The following is a 26,524-nucleotide window of genomic DNA, read 5'->3' on the forward strand; positions in this document are numbered from 1 at the left end:
GTCTGTCATTCCACCTGCAGGTAACGTAACGTCAGGTGGACACATGGACACTGGGACTGTGACAGTGACCACTACACGCTGACGCTGTGGTAGTGCTCACTAACACTACACGCCGCCCAGCACAGTAAGTGATTACAACCCACCTCCGCCAATCTCAGCCTGTAACATGGAACTCATGAAGTTGTTGAAGAATTTTTCCAGCTCCTTCTTATACACATCCATGAATTCCCTGGAGGTGGTGACGCTAGTCCTGGGGCGACTGTTGTCCAGGTCCTCGCTCTCGGAGTCGTCGTGGTGGGTGTGGTGTCGCAGAAAACTCCTCATGACCTCGCGGGTGCTCTGTAAGGTGTGGGATCAGTGGCAGGTGGTCGTGAGGAGAACATTTCTGTCGTCGCTGTTGTCCGCTTTCACTGTTGTTGCTGTGGCTATATACTATTATGCTGTGTCATCAATATGGCTGTTATGCCATTGTTCAAGGTGGTCTGTCACAGTAATATCATGTTCAACTGTTGTGTTTTGTTATTTGCTTTACTCACTCCCGTGTACTGTTCGTCACAGAGACCATGCATTGAGGTTTTTGTTGACATTGTAAGGTGAGTTATACTGTATTAAGTCGTCGTATAGAGTGTTTTCATTACTCAGCTGTTCGACATCTGTTAGGTTATACATAGTTTTCGTCGTTGAATCATATCGTTGAGTGAAGTCGACGTTGTTGTATATTATTATTCAGTTGTCATTAACCATCTCAGTCGTCATTAAACCATAGCATTAATCCGTGCATAACATTCGTGACATCGTTAAGCATTACAGTCTCTGTTGATACATAACGTTATTAGTCCCCCTCCCCCGCCAGGCAACATCGTTAAGCACTGATGTCGACGTTGCTGTATTATCGTTAATCAACTGTCGTCAAGCATCATATCATTAATTACTCGTATGATCATGTGAAACTTTGCTGTTTGTCAAGAGACTGTTAGTTCAAGGGAGAGTATATTGTTATACTCGTATACTTGTATTATGATGAGTCGCCACGTATATTAGTATGATGAGTCGTCATGTACTGTATATCAGTATGATGAGTCGCCACGTATATTAGTATAATGAGTCGCCACGTATATCAGTATGATGAGTCGCCACATATATCAGTATGATGAGTCGCCATATATATCAGTATGATGAGTCGCCACGTATATCAGTATGATGAGTCGCCACTGTGTCGCCTTAAGAATCTATCAAAACTTTAAGCCGAGTTGCAGTAGCTTCTCAAGCCTTTTAAGTCAAGAGAAATCCATCTGATAAAAATAAAACATTCATGTCATACCTGTATTCATTTTAGTGGACATTAATTACACACAAAGATAAAGCATCAACATTCATTTTCTTCTTTTGCTTCGTTTTAGTGTAGAAGGTTCCAGGAATAGATAGTTTATAGATTCAGTGTTTGTTTAAAGTTATCTGCAAGGAAGGAAGAATGGATTAGGGAACACTATTGGTGGTCGGAGGTAAGGTCCCATACTTGTACTGTACCTCCTGATGTGTTGGGATCATGATAATGCTATTTTGCTGTTGTTGGGCATCATTTGATGTCTCTTCTGAATAAAACTAAACATGAATGTCCCTATTTCGCCTAACGTATTCCAGAATGATGTGAGATACCTGCAACCCAGATGGAGTCTCAGTTAACAGTATCTACCAAGGACATTGACATTACCTCTAGTAATGCATAGTAATAAAAACAATCTTTATCATCAACATTCTTTAGTGAACTAAATTTTCACCACGGAGCATCCTGAGACAAAAAGCTTGCTGGTTAATATGATCTTTGCCTTTTTTTTTACTGACATCTCTATTGTAGTGACCCAATATCGTGAAAGAGGAAGACGACTGTGAAGATCCTAGTTCTCGGCCACCAAGTGTTTCGGCTCAGTGGTTCTTGATTCGAATACCAGAACGTCTCCCCCTCCCCTCCCCCCACCCCCTCTCTTTCCTGTTTTCACGAGGGTGTCTTCCTTTGGACCCATATCTTTCTCCTATTTTGAAAAGGATGTTCTTCTTTACATCCCCATCTCACCTATTTTGACAGAGACGTCTTCCTCTACATCCAATCTGCCCCATCTATCACCTATTTAGATAGGGACATCCTTACCTATGCCTCTTCTCCCCCATCTCCCCCCTGGGCCACTGACCTGTACTCTGGAAGATGGCCTGGAGGGAACGTCCTCTTCGCTCTGGTCCAGCTCCACCAGGGTGAAGTCTGGGTCCCTCAGGCGGGCCATGATGAACTGCTCCTCCGGGTCAGCAACGTGTTCGTGGGGGTGGAGTTGACCTGTCAAAACCAGGTTCGTTACCATGGCGTCGCACCATCAGTTTACCATCACCATATTTTTATTAAGCAAGGGCTGCATATATCCACTCACTAGCTTTAGCCTAATTTACATTTAGGTAGCTGTTGTGATGTAGCGGACCTCAGAGGAAGGTTTGTTGTATCAGGAAGCAAGAGGCAATGATTAACCTCTTCCCCGAGTTAACAGCCAGTTCATGGCTCGATGTTTAAGTTTGGGATGATATTGTGAAATGACCAAAGAAAGTGAGTGAGTGTTTATCGTCAAAATCGCCGTTGTCGCCTTTGGCGTTAATACTGTTTTAAACTCGTGTATTCAAATTATATCTCAGATCGCCTTAACCAGTTAATTTGTATATGAAATTTTGTTTTGTTCGGAAGTCAATATGGTTACTGTGTATAACGGTACTGCAGTGAGTGTAAAATGGTATAATTAACAATGTATATTTTACAAGAAAAGGATAGGTGTTGTCGAGGTGTTCGACTGACACATAGCTACTCCATAATATTATGTTGGTTTCTTGTTTTCGATGTTAAGAGCCAATCGAGGATGGTTAGATGGTGTAAGTCGTCGCCCGGACTATTAGTACTGTGTTAGGAAGTTATTGATGCCTTATGTTAACTGACATGATCACACACACACACACACACACAGCCCATACGAGCACAAACTGATCGCTATAAGAACAGCCCAGTTCCAACCATTGTAAAAATTATCAATAACTTGTAATCAACCAGTGTATTCACCCCCAACCAATCTTTCTTTTTGCACTGTCACTGTTGAAATGCCCTGTAGTTTGAGCTTCTCCCCTCCTAGTTATTATATATCATATTTGTATCACTTACGTTACTTGTATATTATTTGTAAATTAAGAGACCCATTCCCTAATTATGTCACCGTATATTTTCAGCCTTCCGGCTGCCATGCTCTTTCAATAAACCGTTAATTATTATTATTATTATTATTATTATTATTATTACACACATATTACTCACCAATCTCCTTGAGTTCCTTGTGCTTCTGTCTAAGTCTCTTGATGGCCATGTCGTCGAAGAACGACCCTCCCTCAACGATGGGCTTCAGCTCATCAGGCAGGGCCGCCCCCTCGCCCTTCATCACCGTCATGGACCATCCCCCACACACCCACCCCGCCACCACTGCTGCCACCAACATCACCTGCAGGAAGGAAAGGAGTAATTGATAATAGTAGACAGCAACAATACAGAGAAAGACATCGTAACACTTGACGTTCTATTTTTTTTTGTATTTTAACCCTTTGAGGACGATAGTTTAACCCTTTGATGATGATGTTTTAACTCTTTGAAGATGATGGTTTAACCCCTTGAGGACGATAATTGAATCCTCCAGGACTCAAGGGGTTAATAATCAGCAAGAGAAGCACATACACACTGATGAGTGCCTCTGTCAACACTTGGATTTATTGTCAAATACAAGTTTGTCTTTTTGTCTTGTACCCTGTGTCTCATATCCCAGCCAGCATGTGTTACTTCACTTACTTGTTGGTGGGGGACCTTCCTACAAACGTCATCATGTGGTGGTGGTGGTGGGGGACCTTCCTACAAACGTCATCATGGTGGTGGTGGTGAGGGACCTTCCTACCTACGTCATCATGGCGGTGGTGAGGGACCTTCCTACCTACGTCATCATGGCGGTGGTGGTGAGGGACCTTCCTACCTACGTCATCATGGTGGTGGTGGTGGTGAGGGACCTTCCTACCTACGTCATCAGGGTGGTGGTGAGGGACCTTCCTACCTACGTCATCAGGGTGGTGGTGAGGAACATTTCCTACACTGTGTCACCGCCAAACAGAATTACAGAATTTTTCTTGCAAATGTTTTGTTCATCGTACACACACACACACACACACACACACACACACACACATATTTACGTGTCAGCGTGACGTCAGTGCCTCACCTTCATCTTGTATTGGTCCAGGTTTTCGTTCGAGTCTGAAAAATAAAAATATTTATCAATCAATACCCAGATTATAAATCAAATGAATTAATAACAATACACTGTTAGTAAATTTATCTCTTGTATCATATGACTATAGATACAGTACTGTTTAGTAGTGAATGTATATAATTGGCATATCGAACTGAGGGGAGTTTAACAGTCCTATGATTATTTTGTTATTTACATAAGAGAAAGTTGGTAAAAAAAATGAATAAATAGTTTTATAACGTAATAGATTATCAACAATTATTTTTGTGCTGATGTTGTTTTGTTAATTTATGTTATATAATGTATAAATTACTTTATTTTAGTTCTGCTGTAATTGAACCAGTAAACGAAGGATCTGTAGAATTATACCTGGTGAAACTACCGTATGAGTCTGGTGCAGCGAATCAGCGACCACGTAGCATATCATCTAGGCAATGTTTACCTTTTCTCGCTCAGTTAGCTGCACGAACACATGTCTCACAAGGCATTAACGACCAGCAGGCCTCCGTGTCACGTTAATAATTACCCTGTATATTCGCTTTTTTCTAATTATTTTGTGTAATATTGACTGGTTGTGAGTGTTTTAGTGTTTACAATGAGTGACAATGGTGATATAGAAGCAGCTGGTCCATGTAAGGGAGAGAGATGTGAGCAACAGTGGCAGAGAACCATTGATAAAGAATAAAGAAGAGTCTTATACCAGCTTACTGGCAGGAGACGATCTGTAGACTGCCTTATGCTGATGGCTTCTTCGACAAGGTAACAAGTGCAATATTCAAAATTATTCTAGCAGATTGGTGACGATGGACTGCAGAGTTAATTATCTACAGAAAAAAAAACATAGTTGTAGTCCCAATACAATACAATGTAAACGACAGAGTTACAGTACCAAAATATGAAGTACGGTGTGTGTGTTGCAGGTTTATGTGCAATGCGTGGCCGTTTTTACAAGGCGCTGATACTGAGGAAGGCGGAAGGAGGAGGGAAGAAGGACCTTGGTCCTCCCTCTGCATCAACACTGGTCACTGCCGTATAGGCCGCAGGTAAAAGTATTGGTCACGACTGATAAACACTAATGCACGATTTTTCCGGATAACCCTGGAGTAATGTGTGATTTATGCTGGGGTTTATAGGACATGTGTTATAACTAGTATATGGTGTAATGTCTGTCGGGTTTTGTTTATATTCTGCTTCTGTAAGTGTATGTTATGAGTTTTGGGCTTAGACAGTGTTGGTCAGGCAGTACATCCTACTGCAGCTTTGTTATATTGTATCATTGTAGGTAGTGGTCAGGAGCGCTTTACTGCGTAAGTAACGAGATTTGTGACATAATTTCCTCCCTCCGTTATTGTTGTAGTCAGAAAGTATGAGTAAACTTTTAGCGCTTAATGATGTTGTCGGGTCCGCAACAGCGTCTTGGATGTTCTTGGCAGATTAGTTTATCAAGTGAAAGGTAAGACAGGAAGCTGGTTAGTGGATGACTGTGTGAATGACGCAACCCTCCAGTCTTCACTCTGCCATTGACAACACACATCCTCGTGTAATACACATATTTGAGTGGGATGGATCTAATTTACTTTTCTCCGATGCTACTAAAGCACACTTTATATATATATATATATATATATATATATATATATATATATATATATATATATATATATATATATATATATATATATATATATATATATATATATATTTATTTATTTATTTATTTATGTGTGGGTGTGTGTATGTGTGTAATGCATTATAGTAACAGGAAACTTTGAAAATTGCACATATCCTTTTATATCAATATTTCCAGTCAGTGTTGTGCTGAGCAGTGGGAGGCTCCAGGTGGATCACTGTGTAGAACTCCCGGTCCTTTGCGTGTTTTCCTGTGGCAAATGGTTTCCGCACAGTAATTGAAATTGAATGAGATCATCGTCAGCCTTTATACACAGTTGGTGAATCATGTAGGTTGTGGCCACGGTCGACGGGTCACAGTTCTCACTCATGGCTATTAGTTCTGAATTATTACGCCCATGTATATTATTGGCCTCACATACCGCGTAGGTGAACAGGAAACTGGGTGTGTGTTTGAGGGTGTGTGTGGGGGGCTGGTGGGTGTGTGTGTGGGAGGCGGGTGGGTGGTGTGTGGGGGGCGGGTGGGTGGGTTGGTGTAGGGGGGGGGTGGTTATAGTTTGTTTAGTGGTGAAATATAATTTATTAGTTAAATAGTTATTCTGATATCGACAACAATCACCATTGTTTCAGCGTTAAATTTTCTCTCAGTTTTCTGAACCAACCACTGGTGAAATCTCATAGTTTCGGCCTCTGTTTTTCAGCCAATTACAGACTAGCACAATATCATTATGAGCCAACCAGAGACCAACACTTAATTGTTAATAAACCAATCAACCGGTAGCACTAACAGATCCATCATTTACGCTGTCACAGTTAAATGAACCAATCCGTGACCAGCTTGTCCTATGTGGTGTAAGCCAATTAGCGGGCACCTTTTCCTGTGTGGTGTAAACCAATCAACGGGCACCCTTTCCTGTGTGGTGTAAGCCAATCAGCGGTCACCTTTTCTTGTATGGTGTGATCCAATGAATAACCAGGATACTGCTGGTATAGCCCCGTCAGCAGGTGATCAAGTACGGTGTAACCTCGTCTTATCAGTGTGACCTTGGCACCACCCCTACCCGGATGTTGCAAGATCATGTTGCATACGACCCTCAGTCTCTGTCAGAAGAACATGCATCCTTCTTTCTCTGACCGTTACCTCGACACCCTTATGCCCTTGTGTCAAAAAACCCAGTTTGTTTAAACCCCGAACTGAGCTGATTCATGAACTGTTTGTGTCGGGTCTCATTGTCTGTCATTTTTCAGGTAATTTGCTAGGTGTGGTGGCGGGAGCAGGGAGGGGCAGTGACCCTGTGTGGTCGCTGCCAGGATGGAGGTTGTGTGGTCCTAGGGGTGGTGGTACTAACACTACCACTTCTACTACTAGTGGTGGTGGTATTGGTATGGTCGTGGATGTCCTTGGCTCAATACCTCTTGGCTGTTCCACTACAGGTTTGTTCCTCTCGGCTCCCTTGTGGTCTTAACACACACTTATCTAACCGTGAAATAACTTCTTAATATTATTGATACGGAAGAACTTATAATTACTTCTTATTGTATGCAGCTAAATATGAACTACTATTAAGGAGTCGTTAGGTACATAATCTAAGGCTTTCAGTATAATTTGAGATGTACAGTTTTGAACATGTATTTTTTGTTATTGCTTAGCTGTACTTTGTTGGGTAATAAGTTGAAGTAGTTCACTGGTCGTTGTGTGAAGTATGGCGGGACGACACACCAGAATTCTGTTACAAGATGGGCCAGCTAGTAGGTGGTGTCCCTTCCTGGACCAACTAGTAGGTGGTGTCCCTCCCTGCACCAGCTAGTAGGTGATGTCTCTCTCTGGACCAGTTAGTAGGTGATGTCTCTCCCTGAATCAGCTAATAGGAAGTGTCTTTCCCTGGATTAGCTAGTAGGTGGTGTCTTTCCCTGGACCAGCTAGTAGGTGGTATCCCTCCCTTGACCAGCTAGTAGGTGGTGTCCCTCCCTGGGCCAGCTAGTAGGTAGTATCCCTCCCTGGACCAGCTAGTAGGTGGTGTCTTTCCCTGGACCAGCTAGTAAGTGGTGTCTTTCCCTGGGCCAGCTAGTAGGTGGTGTCCCTCCCCTGGCCGACGGACACCCACCCCTGCATCACGTGGTCGTGAGAGAGTTGCAGGTAGATAAAAGGTCAGAGGTGAAAACTGTGACCACGTATGCCTCTCGCCTCCACGCTCCACGGTTGACCTGGTTGCTCTTGTTTGGCACCACCAACATTTAACAACCAGTTTTAGTACTTACAAGTACTGGATGAAAATTTATTGTATAAAAATGGCTTATAATTTTAACAATACAAATTTGCAAGTAACAAATAAAACATGTTAACGCGAGCGACACCACTTGCGTAAGCACCCATCATTTCTCTCTCTCTCTCTCAATATATATATATATATATATATATATATATATATATATATATATATATATATATATATATATATATATATATATATATATATGTATATATATATGTATATATATATATAAAGTTTTAGGAAAGTTTTTGATAGATGTTAGTCACAGGGTGGGAGAGTTGAGGCTCCACATAAGTATCCCTAATGTTCTACAGAAGCAGTACTCCTGGCTGGTCACTGATATACCAGCACTCCTATGTCCACCTGGCTGACACACGTGTAATGGCCTAACTATGTACTGTATAGGTGTTAAATGAGACACACACACACACACACATACACACACTAAGGAAATAAGATGATATTAGTGTATGTTGTCAGCTTAAACTCTGTGTTAGGTATTTGTTGTCAGCTTAAACTCTGTGTTAGGTGTATATTGTCAGCTTAAACTCTGTGTTAGGTGTATGTTGTCAGCTTAAACTGTGTTAGGTGTATGTTGTCAGCTTAAACTCTGTGTTAGGTGTATGTTGTCAGCTTAAACTCTGTTTTAGGTGTATGTTGTCAGCTTAAACTGTGTTAGGTGTATGTTGTCAGCTTAAACTCAGTGTTAGGTGTATGTTGTCAGCTTAAGCTCTCAGTGTCATGTGTATGTTGTCAGTTTAAGCTCTGTCAGGTGCGACTAAACTCACTAAATTTGACCACACCGTGATCCACTCTTTACCACACCACCTGACCACACCCTGATCCGCTCTGCCACACCACCTGACCACACCCTGATTCTGCCACACCCTGATCCACTCTGCCATACTACCTGACCACACCCTGATCCACTCTTTGCCAAACTACCTGACCACACCCTGATCCACTCCACCTAACCACACCCTGAACCACTCTCCGCCACACCACCTGACCATACCCTGATCCACTCTGTTGCCACACCACCTAACCACACCCTGATCCACTCTCCGCCACACCACCTAACCACACCCTGATCCACTCTCCGCCACACATCTGTTACACTTCCTCATCTGACTTTTGTACATGTTAAACTCTTAGTGTATGCTTATATATAACATAGAACGTTTATTGTTTAGTGAAAGTTTCCTTTTTGTAGGTCTCTCTGACAGGTAAAACGAATTATTTATTATGAGAGCATGTGTGTTCGTATGTGTTAGCGGTGTTAGTGGTTGAGATATTAATAGTGGTGATGGTAGCATTAATAGTAAGCTTTCTGCAGTAGTAAGGGCTATTTGTTATATCAATAATAGTTGTATGAATTTACTACTACTACTACCACTAATAATAATAATAATAATATTAACGATCAAATGTTTACTTTAATCCCATCAATTATCTCTTTATTTTCCTCGCTTTTATTTCTCCTTGTTGGTCCCCCACGCCGCTGCTGCCTGTGTTTCCCTTGTTGGTCCCCCACGCCGCTGCTGCCTGTGTTTCAGCCCCCCCCCTTGTTGGTCCCCACGCCGCTGCTGCCTGTGTTTCAGCACCCCCTCCCCCACGCCGCTGCTGCCTGTGTTTCAGCCCCCTCCTACTCCTCGCCCTATGGCTGTGTGGACGTCAGTGCCTGTGGTGGGCAGATGGGTAGCTCTGCCTACTGGATCACCTTCCTAACGTTTCTTAGATATATCATGAAAGTTGTTACAAAACCTGTTTTTTGCCTTTATTCACACACACACACGACTAACCAGCCGTGGTGCCCACTGTGTGTGTGTGTGTGTAATAATAATAATAATAACAATAATAATAACAATAATAATAATAATAATAACAATAACAATAATACTAATAATAATAAACGGTTTATTGAAAAAGCATGGCAGCCGGAAGGCTGAATATATTCTGTTACATAATTGAGGAATGAGTCACTTGATTGAAAAATAATATACAAAGTGATACAAATATGATATATAATAACTAAGTGGGGAGAAGGTTAAACTACAGGGAATTTCAACAAAGTGACAGTGCGAAAGGTAAGATTGGCTGGGAGTAAATGCACTGGTTGATTATGAGATGTTGGTAATTTTTACAACGGTTGGGACTGGGCAGCTCTTCTAGTGATCAGTACGTGCTCGTATGGGTTGGATGCGGTTGTGGTGTAGAACAGCAATTTGCCGATGAGGTCGAGGTGATGATCAGAGAAAACCGAGAGGGTCAGTGCGTTGAGCGCTGCTTGATATGTGGAATAGGAGGGAGAGAGAATAATCTTGCATTCTCTCTTTTACGCTTTATCTTGGTGTTTCCGTTGTGTGGCATTTAGGGAGGAAGACCAGGTAGGGGAGGCATAGGTGAGCTTGGGAAGTATGAATGTTGAGTAAACACTGAGGAGCTCGGGTGCAGGAACTCCGAGGGACTTGAGTCGGCAGAAGAGGTGGAGACGAAACCTGGAGGATTTGACAAATGTACTGACTTTTGTTTTCCAATTTAGTTTGTTATCTATAGTGACGGCGAGGAGCTTAGTGGAGTCCAAAACCTGGAGTATGTTGGAGCCCAAAGTAATAGATCACTGTATGGAAACCAATCATTGCATAGATCACTTGAATGTTTGCTGATAAATCCCGGTGTAATGAGGTTGGTACGGAGTTTGGATATAGCAGGGGGCAGCAGGGCCAAACAGACTTGGCCTGGCTGCCAATCAGGAGTGCCTACAGGACACGTCCTCAGTGTACGTGTGTGTTTATTAATAGTTAGGTACCGTCTGTATCATTAGTGTATCTGAGAAAAGTACCTGAATATTCTCGTCAGGTCACTTTTATACTTGGTATTTGTTCGTTTGTGACGTTATCATCCAAGAAAACATTACGAGAGTAACTTAACAAAAGCATTACTTAAGACGTTATTAGTGTGAGGTGGCAGCAGTACCCCCTCTTACGGTCAGGGTCTAACTGCTCTAACTTGAAATTGAACTTAATAAAAAAGTCGGTCAAGGTTAGTGAAATGTTACTCACCAGGAGTTATTAAAGAATGAATTTATCCTGATGGTTGGGGTTACTGTATACAAGAAGTGTCGCAACAGTTGGAACACAATAATTTACTGTACAGAAACGCCATGGGTTTTAACTTAACAGGGTACGTAGTAGTTATGACGATTCCCATCATTCGCCAGGCTGTGAGACCGCCTACACAGCGCGAGAGGAGGCAGCTGTGTGAAAGTGAGAGCTGCGTTGCTCAGGGCAGTGCCCGCTGTGACTCATACCACCCACTCACATAAACGGTGACTAGTGTTTATATACAGTATATATCTATATATATATATATATATATATATATATATATATATATATATATATATATATATATATATATATATATGATAAAATCATTAGTATCTTTATTCAAGACATCTTCAGTTGCCTCTGAAGATGTCTTGAATAAAGACGAAAGCTAAGGTACTGTAAGGGTACTTTTTTATACAGCAGAATCCAGTTTCCACAGCCCACATTCATGCTTGGATGACTTACTGTGAAATTTCTCATCCTAGTGACTCTGATTTCTTTATAGGTCGTATGCTCAAGGCTCGTTGTCTAGTTCCCAGAGTTAATACATCTCACCGCCAGGGTGACTCAGTTCAATACGGGAGGGAGGAAGGAAGAAATAAAACGAAGACTGTGGTTGATGAAAAGGACGGGTGAGAGGCGCCATGTCGTCTGGTAGGGATTGGCTGCCCCCGCCAGACCAGTCTGTGAAGCCACGTTGCGCAATGCCTTTTAACTCAGCCAGCGCTCGCCACCCGCCTCCAGGGCCAACCACTTACCTACCTACCTACCCATTCCTGAATTCGTGGCCTTAGTAAGGTGTAGTTTTGTGGCCCTGTGGCCATGAAAAACGGTCTGTGTCCTTATGAGGTGATTTGTTCAAACAGGAATAGCTACCCTATCATATGGCCAGGTACAGGGGATAGCCTGTGGCTGGGGTAGGTGCCTCCCTATCCACCAAAGGCATGGCATGAAAATGACCCAGTCGGATCATGGGCAAAGTAGGGCAAGAATTGGTCTCATAGGTCCAGTGGGGATATATATTTAGTAGTGACCAGGAATCATTTCATAGGTAAAACCATTAGAGAAAATACATATTTTATTGCTCATATTGTAGACTGCAATATTTATTTCCCATTACTTGATGGCTTTTAATATCTCCAATATTTATGAATCATTTTTAAAAACTTGTCGAGAAAATTCTGTCATTGTAGTTGCCAAATTCTTGAAAGGCTATTTCTGCTAAATTCTGAAGACCAAAACGTACGTTGTGGACGATATCAACGTGTGACTAAAAATAAACACTCTAATCTGTCTGTCTGTCTGACTGTCTGCGCCTGATGATTGTAACTTGATCCTGAGTAATGTTTTATGTGTCTGATAAAGTTCTTATAATATCCGAGCAGGATAGGACTCGGAGCAACGGATTTAAGTTGGATAAGTTTAGGTTTAGGAGGGAGATAGGAAGGAACCGGTTCACAAATAGGGTGGTGGACGAGTGGAACAAGCTTAGCAACTTTGTAGTAAGTGCTGGAACGCTGGAAAGTTTCAAAAGGAGGCTAGATAGATTCATGGATGATAGAGAGTGGTAGTAACTCTCGACAGGAGCTGCCATGCACAGGCCAACCGGCCTATTGCAGACTCCTTATTTTCTCATGTTCTTATGTTCTTATGGTACGACGTTCCTTTACCCCTGTTTTTTTCTGGACATTTATCTGTACGCTTGTTTCTGTACTTACATATGTACCTTTATTTGTAACCTCCAACGAAAATTGTGGGTCAATACAAGAATGAGGGTGTTGTGACTGAGGAGATAGAACGAGTCGTCTCCTGACTTAATAGTCAACAATTCGAGTTCCGCAGCCAACCACTATATGGTGGCGCCCATGGTCGAACCAGCTGCAGAATTGGTACCTAAGTTTATACGTGAGGAAAGGAAAGGCAAGGCGATAGAGTGTATTACCGGCCATGATGTCTCCTTGTGTACTGAATGCTTCGTCCTTAGTGTGCTGTATCCGCGATGCCCCTGACAACATTTTGAGGATCGTTCTATCTATGTGGCTCTAACGTGGTTCAAATTGGTTCTGTACCTGTATTGTTGTTTGTAAGTTTAAAAGAATGAAATATTGTGAACACTAGACTGTTAATATGAAAGCTGTGGGGCTTGACCTTACTACTTTATGACCCCGATGGCACTTGATTACCCCTCCCCTCTCCCGCTGCAAACTTCTTGCACATCCTTAGATATCCTCAACCCCCCTTAACTTGCACCCCCTCCCTCTCCCCGCCACCTCCAGTTTAACATTTTTGTGTCTGGTGACTTGTGTGATTTTTCGAGTTTGACGTCAGTAGAGAGAAAGATCGTGGCCTCCGCCTCAGAGTAGTCTAGGTCGCTGCACCATCATGTAAAGACTCCCATGTCATCATCATCAGTCATAATTTTTTTTTTTTTGCTTTTTACTAGAACTTGACCATGACACTCACTCCATGGTCCAGATGTTGACCATGACACTCACTCCATGGTCCAGATGTTGATCATGACACTCACTCCATGGTCCAGATGTTGACCATGACACTCACTCCATGGTCCAGATGTTGACCATGACACTCACTCCATGGTCCAGATGTTGACCATGACACTCACTCCATGGTCCAGATGTTGACCATGACACTCACTCCATGGTCCAGATGTTGACCATGACACTCACTCCATGGTCCAGATGTTGACCATGACACTCACTCCATGGTCCAGATGTTGACCATGACACTCACTCCATGGTCCAGATGTTGACCATGACACTCACTCCATGGTCCAGATGTTGACCATGACACTCACTCCATGGTCCAGATGTTGACCATGACACTCACTCCATGGTCCAGATGTTGACCATGACATGGTCCAGATCACTCCATGGTCCAGATGTTGACCATGACACTCACCCATGGTCCAGATGTTGACCATGACACTCCTCCATGGTCAGATGTTGACCATGACACTCACCCATGGTCCAGATGTTGACCATGACACTCACTCCATGACCACTCACCCATGGTCCCAGACACTGACCATGGAGATGTTGATCATGACACTCACTCCATGGTCCAGATGTTGACCATGACACTCACTCCATGGTCCAGATGTTGATCATGACACTCACTCCATGGTCCAGATGTTGACCATGACACTCACTCCATCCTCCATGGTCCAGATGTTGATCATGACACTCACTCCATGGTCCAGATGTTGACCATGACACTCACTCCATGGTCCAGATGTTGACCATGACACTCACTCCATGGTCCAGATGTTGATCATGACACTCACTCCATGGTCCAGATGTTGACCATGACACTCACTCCATGGTCTAGATGTTGACCATGACACTCCATGGTCCAGATGCTGACCATGACACTCACTCCATGGTCCAGATGTTGACCATGACACTCACTCCATGGTCCAGATGTTGACCATGGTAGCCCCAGAAGCAGCGGTAGTAATCAAATTTTGGTAAGGGAACATTTTGCCACACTTGACTCTCACCCACCCATGTAAAAATAAATAAATATACAAGTTACGTTTTGTGATATTTTCAACAAATTAGAGACCAAGTGTATTAGAAACACGTGTATTCGTTGTTAGTTATCAAAGTTTTGATTTCGTAATCTTTCCAAAACTCACACACAAAAATAATCCAGTCCTTCTATCTTTCCCTCTCTTGCTAGTCCCGTCTCCCAAAACACCCAGCCTCTTGACAAATATAAATTCTAACACCCCACTCATGGCATTTCTTGTAGCTATAATTAATATATATTTTTTTTAATCATTGTATGTAAGTATATTTAAAAAAAATTTATTTACGTGATAAATTTTCTGTTTTTTTTGTTTTAGTTTTCAATGTATTCATTTACATGTTTGTTTAAGTTGGTGATAAGTTGTGGTTGTAAACATTGGGGTGAAGTGAACCACCTGACACTATACTGAAAATGGAATAATGTCACTGTCACTTTCTGAACGATGATAGTGTAGGTAGTGGATGTTTATTGAGGTTGTTAGTGGTGTAATGACTTCAGCGATGATAGTGGTAACAGTGTAATGACAGCTGGTGGTGGTGGTATACATTTTGAACAACAGCACTGGTTATGTTTGGAATATTCTTAACATCAGTGACAGTGTTTTACCAGTTATCTGTCTGGGCCCCTCTGTCTAGTGTCATCAGTGAATATGGAAAAGATATTAACTGGTCAATCCTCCCTCCCCTGAACTATAACCCGTCAAACTGCCGTAATTTCTGGGTATATGTTGGTGAAATACTTGCATGTAAACCATCAATTATATATGTTATAAGTGAGCTTTGGGTTCTGGAAGGTCAGGCAGGCCCAGTAGACTTCCTCAACGTGACTAGGAAGGAGGAAGTGAGGGAGACAGGTGCCAGACAAGTTACACCCAAGATCATTGTTACCAGGTTGTTGTTGTTGTTATGGTACTGTGGTATTGGTGGTACTGTGGTGGCGGTATGGTAATAACAGTAACATTAACGGTATGATACATGTGTTGATGAGAGAGAGAGAGAGAGCCGGAAGTGCTACCCTGTGTAGGTCACCTCAATGGTATCTTCTGTAGGCCTAACGTGGTGAATGAACCAAGGTTGAATATTGAGCGTGGTATTATCAGGCGCGGGAGTGTTTAGTGGTTGGAAGCTTTTAATGGGTGTTGGAGGAAATATTAAAACTATTCACACATCTAGAGAGAGAGACGCTGGTGTAGAATACTGTATATAACAGTAAGTTAATGAATAAAATAATATATCCCTACAACTTTGGTGTCAAGTAAGAGGGTGGTTCTCCTTGAGCGTACTAACATTGTTTATCTTCACCCCTTCATGTGGCAGATCAATCATCATCATCACAATTATTGAGAAACACGTCTGAGTTATCAGTGACACGAGAGTCAGACCGGCTAGTGGTTTAGTATGTAGGATAGCAACAGCATCCGACCACACCCTTCAAGTGTTATTCAAGGTAAAGTGTGGTGTTCTTGTTAATGGGGACACGGGAAGAGGTTCAGAATAACATAGATCGTCTTAGTAATCTCCCGAATCCTTGACTCTACTCTAGACACCATCACCAGTAAGGAACTGCACACACACACCCACACACATGTTCAACCTTCTATGCTGCTTGGCTCGAGTTATTGTGTTCGATCTGTTCTTTTTGTTCTCTGGTGTATCTAGGTATTACGTATATATCCTCTTTTTCTTCCTTCTCTTCCTTATTTTATTCCTTATCCTTTTTTCGTCTCATTCTTATACCTTCTCCTTTTCATTTATTTTCTTCACTCCTCCTCCTTCCCTCTTCCCCCTGCTCCCTCTCCCCCTCTTTCCCCTGCTCCCTCCTCCTCCTCCACCTTCTCCCCTCTTTCCTCTGCTCCCTCCTCCTCTTCCCCCCTGCTCTCTCTCCCCCTTCCTCCTTTTCCTCCTCCTCTAAGCCACGCCCTCGTATACAGCCCAGAACGTAGAGCTGAAAGGTTAGTTTCTCTCACCCCTTTTTTCCGTACAGTGTGTTTGGCCTTCTCCTTCCCTTCCTATTACAACTTTTCTATTTCCTCTACGTCTTTCTGTTTCTCTTCCAACTGTAACTCTTTGTCTTCCTTCTGTAACTCTTTGTGTTCTTTTCTGTAACTCTTTGTCTTCTTTTCTGTAACTCTTTCTTCCTCCTCCTCTTCCTCCTTCCCCCATTACTACTACTACTACTTTTTTTTAACGTGGCCTCCAGCCTCCCCCAATAGCCACACCTTTGCTGCCATTTTATTACCTTAAAATTAAATATCCAAATACATAAGTAGCTATCTTAGCTGTGTGGAATTAGTTGAGCCGCAGATCTATGCGGCATTCAGCGACTGTTGCCTTATAGTCAATATCTGCAACTGTTGTCTGCTTTGGGGCCGATGCTCTCGTTCCTCTGAGGCAGAGCAAAGCAGACCTAAGGAGAGAGAAGGACAGTCGACATCTCATCCAGGCTGTAACATAACTTCTGGGCTGCTGCTTCTGTTCGGATAGCACCTCCGCGAGTCTGGCGTAGAAGCATCTTGCACTTGGTCCCATCCCACCAGAGGCTGTGAACACCAGAGGAGTGAAGCTGCCTTGATCAACGTTCTGAATTCTCTCCCCATATGCCCTAATCTTGTCGTTCTCGTTCCTCCCGTGTGCAGCATCGAGAACTAAGTTACGGTGACATGCGGCCATGGGAAAAAAAATCCTGATGTCAAAGAAGGCTCGCTGTCCCCGCGTCCAGAATCCTCGAGCACTGACGTCAACACAGGCTTCGTTGGATGTGTTTGAAGTCCTTTGTTGGATATTCTCACCGTCCATTGGAAGGAGGGTCAGTTCTACCCTGACATCACGACAGATTTCCTTTAACATATTTGCTGTGAGATCCCTTACTTCGTCATGCCTCATGCATATGAAGCCCCCTTTCTTGCACACCAAGGCGTGAGCGACGTCATAGGAAAAGCCACACACGCATTGGGAGGGCAAACCTTCTACTGGCCTCCCGTACCTTAGAGAAATGGCATCTGTAAATTCTTGTTTATTGAGACTGAAACCATTTGCCCTTATCGGTAACATAGTTAACCAGTTCGAGGTGCCCATCTCCTGCGCCATAGCTACTTTTTTTTTCAAATTCTCTGGTACTTACAGCATCAGTTGCTGCAACTTATCACTTTGGGCATGCTGTCGTTCTGTCGTAATGGACCTTGTAATCTTGTTTACTTCGCTGGTATCCACCTCACTTATTGCATTCTGAGCTATTATGTGGTCAGTGAGGGCTGCCGTGAGCTTAACTGAGTTTTGATATTCGGTAGCAGCAATCTCCTCTGGATTGGTCAATCCCATTCCTCCCAGTCTCGGTGGTAGTGCAAGGAGTGATCTTTCTGCTGGGGTTAAGTGAAGGTGTTTCACTAATTTGAGAATGAAATTGATGCTGATGGCTTCTTCCAGAGGGAGGAGGAGCGGTCCGATATTAGGGATAGTGAGCATCAGGTAGTTCCAGTGATGTAACTCCATGGGTGAATGCCACAAAAGCCGCGAAAGCCGCATGTGGCTCTGTGTTAACATTATCAGACAGAGCTTGGATTTCCCAAACCCACTCATTCACCTTTCCCATTACGTACTCGGTCTTGAAGTCCGTCCTACTACTACTACCACCATAGTACTATTACTCATCTCCCTCCTTTTCCTAATGTTTGTAATCCACCTTCTTCTCTTCCTCCTCCTAACGCCCTTCTTTCTCTTCCTAATGTTTGTAATCTACCTTCTTTTCTTCTTACTATTCTTACACGCCCTTCTTCCTCCTCCTCCTTTTTCCTTCCTCTGTTCCTTTTTCAATACGTATATTGTGTGTGTGTGTGTGTGTGTGAACAACGGTAATTATTGCATACCTGGTCACTCCTCCAAGACGCCACGGGAACACACAGCTGTAAATCATCCTTAATAACAACGACAAATAAATCACCACCTAAATTAGTCGCAATGAATATTTACAACACAACCTTACAACTCTAAAACAACATTTTACAAACACACACACACACACACACACAGAGGTCAGTTTCGCCACCCAGGTTAACGCAAGGTGTGTCGACACATAACGTGTGTTTCATAGAAGCTGAGTCGAGGTGCGTCAACACGAAGAGAGGGAGGTGGAGAGACAGGATTGATTTAGTAACAAAATAATATATATATAATGTAATATAATATACAATACAATATAATACAATATAATATAATATAGTGAACACCATACCCAGTTACTGTCAGTTGTTTCGTCCGAAACACTTGTGTAGCGGCACGTATATACGTTATTTATTTATAATAAATACATTTTCTTCATAGTTGTGGTACACGAAAATCAACGAGAGTGAGCCAACAGGTAGGCCGGGTACTGTTGTGTACTGGCGAGCTTGTGTAAGTCGCGGTGCTCACTGTGTACTGGCGAGATTGTGTAAGTAGCGGTGCTCACTTTGTACTGGCGGACTTGTGTAAGTCGCGGTGCTCACTGTGTACTGGCGAGCTTGTGTAAGTAGCGGTGCTCACTTTGTACTGGCGGACTTGTGTAAGTCGCGGTGCTCACTGTGTAAGTCGCGGTGCTCACTGTGTACTGGCGAGCTTGTGTAAGTAGCGGTGCTCACCAATGTGCCCTGGCGGGCTTGTGTAAGTCGCGGTGCTCACTGTGTACTGGCGAGCTTGTGTGAAGTCGCGGTGCTCACTGTGTACTGGCGAGGCTTGTGTACGTCGCGGTGCTCACTGTGTAAATCGCGGTGCTCACTGTGTACTGGCAGGCTTGTGTAAGTAGCGGTGCTCACTGTGTAAATCGCGGTGCTCACTGTGTACTGGCGAGCTTGTGTAAGTAGCGGTGCTCACTGTGTAAATCGCGAATTAACTCACTGTGTACTGGTGAGCTTGTGTAAGTAGCGGTGCTCACTGTGTACGTCGCGGTGCTCACTGTGTGCTGGCGAGCTGTGTACGTCGCGGTGCTCACTGTGTAAATCGCGGTGCTCACTGTGTGCTGGCGAGGCTTGTGTAAGTAGCGGCGGTGCTCACTGTGTACGTCGCGGTGCTCACTGTGTACTGGCGAGCTTCACTGTGTACGTCGCGGTGCTCACTGTGTAAGTCGCGGTGCTCACTGTGTACTGGCGACCTTGTAAGTAGCGGTGCTCACTGTGTACGTCGCGGTGCTCACTGTGTAAATCAGCGGTGCTCACTGTGTACTGGCGAGGCTTGCGGTAGTGTGCTCACGCTGCGTCGACTGTGTGCTGGCGAGGCTTGTGTACTCGCGGTGCTCACTGTTATGGGTGCTCACTGTGTACTGGCGAGGCTTGTGCAAGTAGCGGTGCTCACTGTAAGTCGCGGTGCTCACTGATGTACTGTGGAGCTTATTAATAAGTACGGTGCTCACTGTGTACTGGCGAGCTTGTGTAGTAGCGGTGCTCACTGTGTAAATCCGCGGTGCTCACTGTGTACTGGCGAGGGCTTGTGTAAGTCGCGGTGCTCACTGTGTGCTAGCTGAGGCTTGTGCGCGTAGCAGTGCTCACTGTGTAAGTCGCGGTCACTGTGTGCTGGCGAGCTTGTGTAGCTGGTGCTCACTGTGTACTGGCGGCTTGTGTAATGGCAATGCTCACTGTGTAAGTCGCAGTGCTCACTGTGTACTGGCGAGCTTGTGTAAGCGGTGCTCACTGTGTGCGGTGCTCCTGTACTGGCACTGTGTAGCGCTCACTGTGTGCTGGCAAGTTGTGTAAATGGTGCTCACTGTGTACGTCGCGGTGCTCACTGTGTACTGGCAGGCTTGTGTAAGAATCACTTGACGGTGCTCACTGTGTACTGGCGAGCTCGTGTACCTCGCCCACCCCTACTTGCCTGTTTGCGACCCTTGGCTTTTCTAGAAAAAAAAAAGGATGACTTTGGAGGACCCACAGTTATGACCCACAATTACCTGGTTACCTGGTGACTGACCCTAGTTACCTGGTGACTGTTGACCCACCTGGTGACAATGACCCACAGTTGCCTGGTGACTGATGACCTGATTACCTGGTGACTGATGACCCTGATTACCTGGTGACTGATGACCCACATTACCTGGTGACTGATGACCCTGTTACCTGGTGACTGATGATCCCTGGTGACGTGACCAGTTACCTGGTGACTGATGACCCACAGTTACCTGGTGACTGATGACCCTGACCTGGTGACTGATGACCCTGATTACCTGGTGACTGATGACCCACAGTTACCTGGTGACTGATGATTGGTTACCTGGTGATGATGACCCACAGTTACCTGGTGACTGATGACCTGATTACCTGGTGACTGATGACCCTGTTACCTGGTGACTGATGACCCAGCTACCTGGTGACTGACCTGGTGACTGATGACCCTGATTACCTGGTGACTGATGACCCACAGTGCCTGGTGACTGATGACCCGCAACTGCCTGGTGACTGATGACCCGCGGCTACCTGGTGACTAATAACCCGCAGCTACCTGGTGATTGAGGACCCGCGGCTACCTGGTGACTGACCCCGCGGCTACCTGGTGACTAATAACCCGCAGCTACCTGGTGACCCACTGGTGACTGATGACCCGCGGCTACCTGGTGACTGATGACCCGCGGCTACCTGGTGACTGATGACCCGCGGCTACCTGGTGACTAATAACCCGCAGCTACCTGGTGATTGAGGACCCGCGGCTACCTGGTGACTGATGACCCGCGGCTACCTGGTGACTGATGACCCGCGGCTACCTGGTGACTATAAAGCCTCTGACAGCAAGAAACATACAAGATAAACCTGCGTAATCTGACAGCAAAACTTCTTTAATCTTGTCTGGTGATGACAGGTAGAGCCAGGTGGTGGCAGGAGATGGTTGCATCAGACACCTTAGCTGCTACACAGGTGATGGCGGAGCTCAAACCTTAATACAGTGATTGAGACGCGTGTGAAGAGGCACAGAGCAGTTTAGACGCCATATTTGCATTAATAGTCTAAGTGAGCCAGTTAGATATTTGTTTCATACTGACAGGTTGAGGGGTAAAGTTTAAAGTACAAATCTTTATGACTTTAACTGTGTTCCTAAACGTTGGTAATGAGAATTAATAACTAATAATGCGGAACACAATAAGTTATTTAGAAATAGTATGGTACACTCACTAAGCTGCACTAGAACCAGTCCTGGTACACACCCACAAAGGTCATCATTGTGAAAGAAAATGTACGACTGAGAGTGAAGGTCACACTGCCATAAACTTGTTCAACTCATGTCCCTAATATTACTGTGTACCCCGTCGTGTAGCTCACTGTGTACCCCGTCGTGTAGGTCACTGTGTTCCATTCGTGTAGTTTACTGTGTACCCCGTCGTGTAGCTCACTGTGTTCCCCGTCGTGTAGCTCACTGTGTACCCCGTCGTGTGGCTCACTGTGTACCCCGTCGTGTAGCTCACTGTGTACCCCGTCGTGTAGCTCACTGTGTACCCTGTCGTAGCTCACTGTGTTCCCCGTCGTTGCTCACTGTGTACCCCGTCGTGTAGCTCACTGTGTTCCCGTCGTGTAGCTCACTGTACCCAGTCGTTAGCTCACTGTGTACCCCGTCATGTAGCTCTGTGTACCCCGTCGTAGCCAGCTCACTGTGTATCCCGTCGTGTAGCTCACTGTGCCCCGTCGTGTAGGTCACTGTGTTCCATTCGTGTAGGTCACTGTGTTCCATTCGTGTAGTTTACTGTGTACCCCGTCTTGTAGCTCACTGTGTTCCCCGTCGTGTAGCTCACTGTGTACCCCGTCGTGTAGCTCACTGTGTACCCCGTCGTGTAGCTCACTGTGTACCCCGTCATGTAGCTCACTGCTACCCCGTCGTGTAGCTCACTGTATTGCCCCGTCGTGTAGCTCACTGTGTATCCCGTCGTGTAGCTCACTGTATACCCCGTCGTGTAGCTCACTGTGTACCCCGTCGTGTAGCTCACTGTGTACCCCGTCGTGTAGCTCCTGTGTACCCCGTCGTGTAGCTCACTGTGTATCCGTCGTGTATCTACGTGTACCCCGTCGTGTAGTTCACTGTGCTTCCCCGTCGTAGCTCACTGTGTACCCCGTCGTGTAGCTAACTGTAACCCCGTCGTGTAGCTCACTGTGTACCCCGTCGTGTAGCTCACTGTGTACCCCGTCGTGTAGCTCACTGTGTACCCCGTCGTGTAGCTCACTGTGTACCCCGTCGTGTAGCTCACTGTGTACCCCGTCGTGTAGCTCACTGTGTTCCTCGTCGTTTAGCTCACTGTGCACCCCGTCGTTATGTTATCGTAGTGTTATCTCGTGTTTCATTTATATCCAAACTTAGACGTGGTAATATGAAACAAGATTTGTTTAATATTTTACAGCACCGTAAGTATCAGCATGAAATATTGTACTCTATAATACAACACCCTGGAAGAAACGGAGTTGTGTTATGGCCAAGTAAGTAGCGGCGGAGGCCATCTGTAGGAGATTTCTGTGGAAGAGGAAGAAACGAAAAAAAAATCAGGAAGATGGTAGTGTCGGCTGGTGACACCGCCCTTGGCAACATCAACAACAGGAGGTGGACCAGGAAAAATGATTACCATGATGCATATCTCCAACGACTGCCTCCTTAATACCAGGAAAAATAATGCACATGCTCCTAAATAATTAATTTCCTCCTTTGGAAAAAATAAGAGAATGAAGACTTTGAAAGAAAACACGTAGGAGGAAGTGGAAAGAAAAGTGCTGTCACTGTCGGACCTACCTATCAGGAATGAGTGAGGAGAGCATGTCTGATACTCTCGTTAAGAAGGAGGAAGAAAACAGCACGTATGTTGAGGAAAACGAATATTCCTGTAGGAAGAAGGTAATCCATTTAGTAATCATGTAAGAAGCAATAGGGAAAAGGAAGGAAAGTATAAGTAAATATCGCTTCAGCAGAAGGGAAGTATACCTACGATCCCTTCACAAGGAAGCGGGAAGAGGAAGGACGGTACAACAATCTCCGTCTCGAGGAAGCAAGAGGAGGAAGGCGGTGGTGTCAGTGTACCACTAACTTCCTCCTGAGGAAGCAGGAAGTGAAACACGCCACGCCGTCACTGGTCAGTCGGGAATGTCTACCAACAGCCCAGGACCAGTTTTGCCTCCATCTAACAACCCACTGTACCAGGATGTTGTAGTACACGCTGGGATACCACCACAGACTCTTGTTGATGGCTGCTGTGAATTACTTTAGTTTCTTTTTTGTATTCATATAGTCAGCATTCACTGATGTTGCCAACATACAGTAAACAGATGGTGGGATGAATAAATATTTTCAGATGAGAGAAGGAAGTTTATCGTCCAGGACACTTTAGACTTCTTTCCCTGTGTGGAACTCACACCCCCTTCCCCCCTGGCGCACTCACCGGGAAATGCACAGAAAATTATGATTTATCATAAATTTGTACAGCAAACCACAAGCTCGTATTATGAGTTGTATTAGAAATAGATAAGAAAGATCTACTAACTGCAAATGATGATCCACGAACAATATGTAAAAGTGTTTCCCAATGGCACACCTGCCCGTTAGGGGCTGTGTGGATATAACACATTGTAAACAAAGTCTTACTCCCGTAAGTAGGCATCGTGGCTGACACTGCACTAAACTGCATTCTCTTCTGACCGGCGCAGGTACCTTTTGGTAGGTGGTATTGATGAAAAACACCAATAAACGAACTAGGTACAGACAATCAATCCCCAAAAAAGAACTATGAGCAGTGTCACCCATCACTACTGTGTGTCACTCGCTATACTACTGTATTATCAGAAGCAGAGAACAAGTTCCAGGTCTGTCTATCACACTGCCAATGTCCAAGGGCTGCCTCACCATTTGTCGTCACCAGCTTCCAGGACACAGATCACACGTTTAGCTATGCTGGTGAGGTAGGCGCCTATTTGTGGCTCACTTAAGCTGTGATACGATTATGAGCAGATCATAATATATAGAACTCGTGTGCTAACATGTACTGTATATACTCCAGTCTTACCAAACTCAGAAAGCTATCATAGTCACACTCTCTATCTTAAACTTTCTGTCTGTCTGTTTGACTCTTGAATTATCGGTCCTTTCTCAGATCCAGTTTCACCGTATCCTGTGTCAATAATTTTATTAGGTTGAATGTAATCGTATTGTGTTCAATACCTGTTGCGGTGGTTTATGTTGAGTAAGGTGAGGTGAAGGTGGGAGATTTTACCTGAGAGTTGGGTTGTGTTCAGTAAGGTGAGATGAGGGGAGAGGATGTTATCTGAGAGTTGAAGTCAATATGCAAGATTTTTTTAACATGGGGGACTGAAATGTTGGGTAAGGTTTGGTTTGGTACATTTGATAAACACGTTACGAAAAGTAGGATACATACATAATGGCTGCCCTTCGTGTAACTAGGATGGCCGGCCAAAGGGCCACCTAGACATGAATTTGTTTAAGATGTAGAAGCTGTCGCCAACACAAAAGCGACACCCTGAGTTAACGAGCTTTACTGACCCAGTGTCAAGGAATAATCCGAGAAGACCGGACAACTCGCCAACTGCACTGACTAACCATCACCCCTTAACACGTTCCGCTTATCGATTAACATCCAGGTTCCCAATTACTGCTGGCTAGACAAAGGCAAATGACGTAAAGAAACTTGCCCATACTTTCACCCTGCCGAGGGATTGAACCCGGGTTCGCTCGCTTGCGAGGCGAGCATACTGACCATTACACCACGTACATACATACATACGTACAGAGAGGAAGAGAGAGTCCTCAATAAACTAAACGAGTCACTGGAACAGGTCTGGTAAGGAACAACAAGAATAAATTAGTGAAGTGACCGAGTCTTCGCGGTCGAGGTCCTTATCCCCCCTCCCCTCCTCCTCCTCCCCTTCTTCAACTTTTCCTTCGAGGTTTTAATTTCTATTCCGTCCCATTCGTCGCCCTCCTCCTCTTTCTAAAATCATCAGCTTTTCTCCTTCCTTATTTTCCTGCTCCTATTCTTCCATCCTCATCTTTACCTCTTCTTCTCACTAGTCTTTCCCAAAATTATCCCCTTCTTCTCTTCTCCTTTCTTCACCAACATTTAACATTTTCCTTCACTCTTCCATCCTTGCCTTCCTGTCTCTGCAGCTTCTTCACCCTCCGTTCCTTCGTCCTCCAGATCCCCTTCGACGTCTTCCTCTATCTCTCTATATACCCCTCATCACCGTATGTCTCCTCTCTGCCCCCACTCGCTCACTCACTCAGATCGTAGAAAATGAAAGTAAATTTCTTACCTCACCGACCTGGCAAGTAATTGTTTTTGTCGGGGTAATGTTGTGTTATAGTTAAGCCACCAGATAAGCAAGGCATCAGATAAACGACACATTGGTTAAACGAGACAATGGATGAACGAGACATTGAATAAATGAGTCATTGAATAAACGAGACATTAGATAAATGAGACATTGAATAAACAAAACATTGGGTAAACGAGACATTTGATAAACGAGACATTGAATAAACGTGATACACACACACACCAGTTTAAAGATGAAACCTTTTCTCTATTTAACGAACCACATAACAACTGCTGGTCGCACCACATAATAGCCACTGGTCGCACCACATAATAGCCACTGGTCGCACCACAGAATAACAGCCGCAGGTCGCACCACAGAATAACAGCCGCAGGT

At 44.4% G+C, this 26,524-nt stretch overlaps 1 protein-coding gene across 1 annotated transcript in view; it reads right to left on the reverse strand.

The window, feature by feature from the left end:
• LOC121875158 overlaps nt 1-26,524 on the reverse strand; it is a 28,694-nt gene that overhangs the window by 1,732 nt on the left and 438 nt on the right. The window contains exons 2-5 of the mRNA XM_042379590.1: nt 4,281-4,315; nt 3,338-3,518; nt 2,187-2,326; nt 144-339 (exon numbers count right to left, since the gene is read on the reverse strand). Of these exons, the coding sequence (XP_042235524.1) occupies nt 144-339; nt 2,187-2,326; nt 3,338-3,518; nt 4,281-4,286 (523 nt within the window). The 5' untranslated portion in view covers nt 4,287-4,315. The remainder of the gene's footprint in view (nt 1-143; nt 340-2,186; nt 2,327-3,337; nt 3,519-4,280; nt 4,316-26,524) is intronic.

This window comes from Homarus americanus, unplaced genomic scaffold (genome assembly GCF_018991925.1).
Source record: "Homarus americanus isolate GMGI-L3 unplaced genomic scaffold, GMGI_Hamer_2.0 scaffold36970, whole genome shotgun sequence".
NCBI classification, from domain to species: domain Eukaryota; kingdom Metazoa; phylum Arthropoda; class Malacostraca; order Decapoda; family Nephropidae; genus Homarus; species Homarus americanus.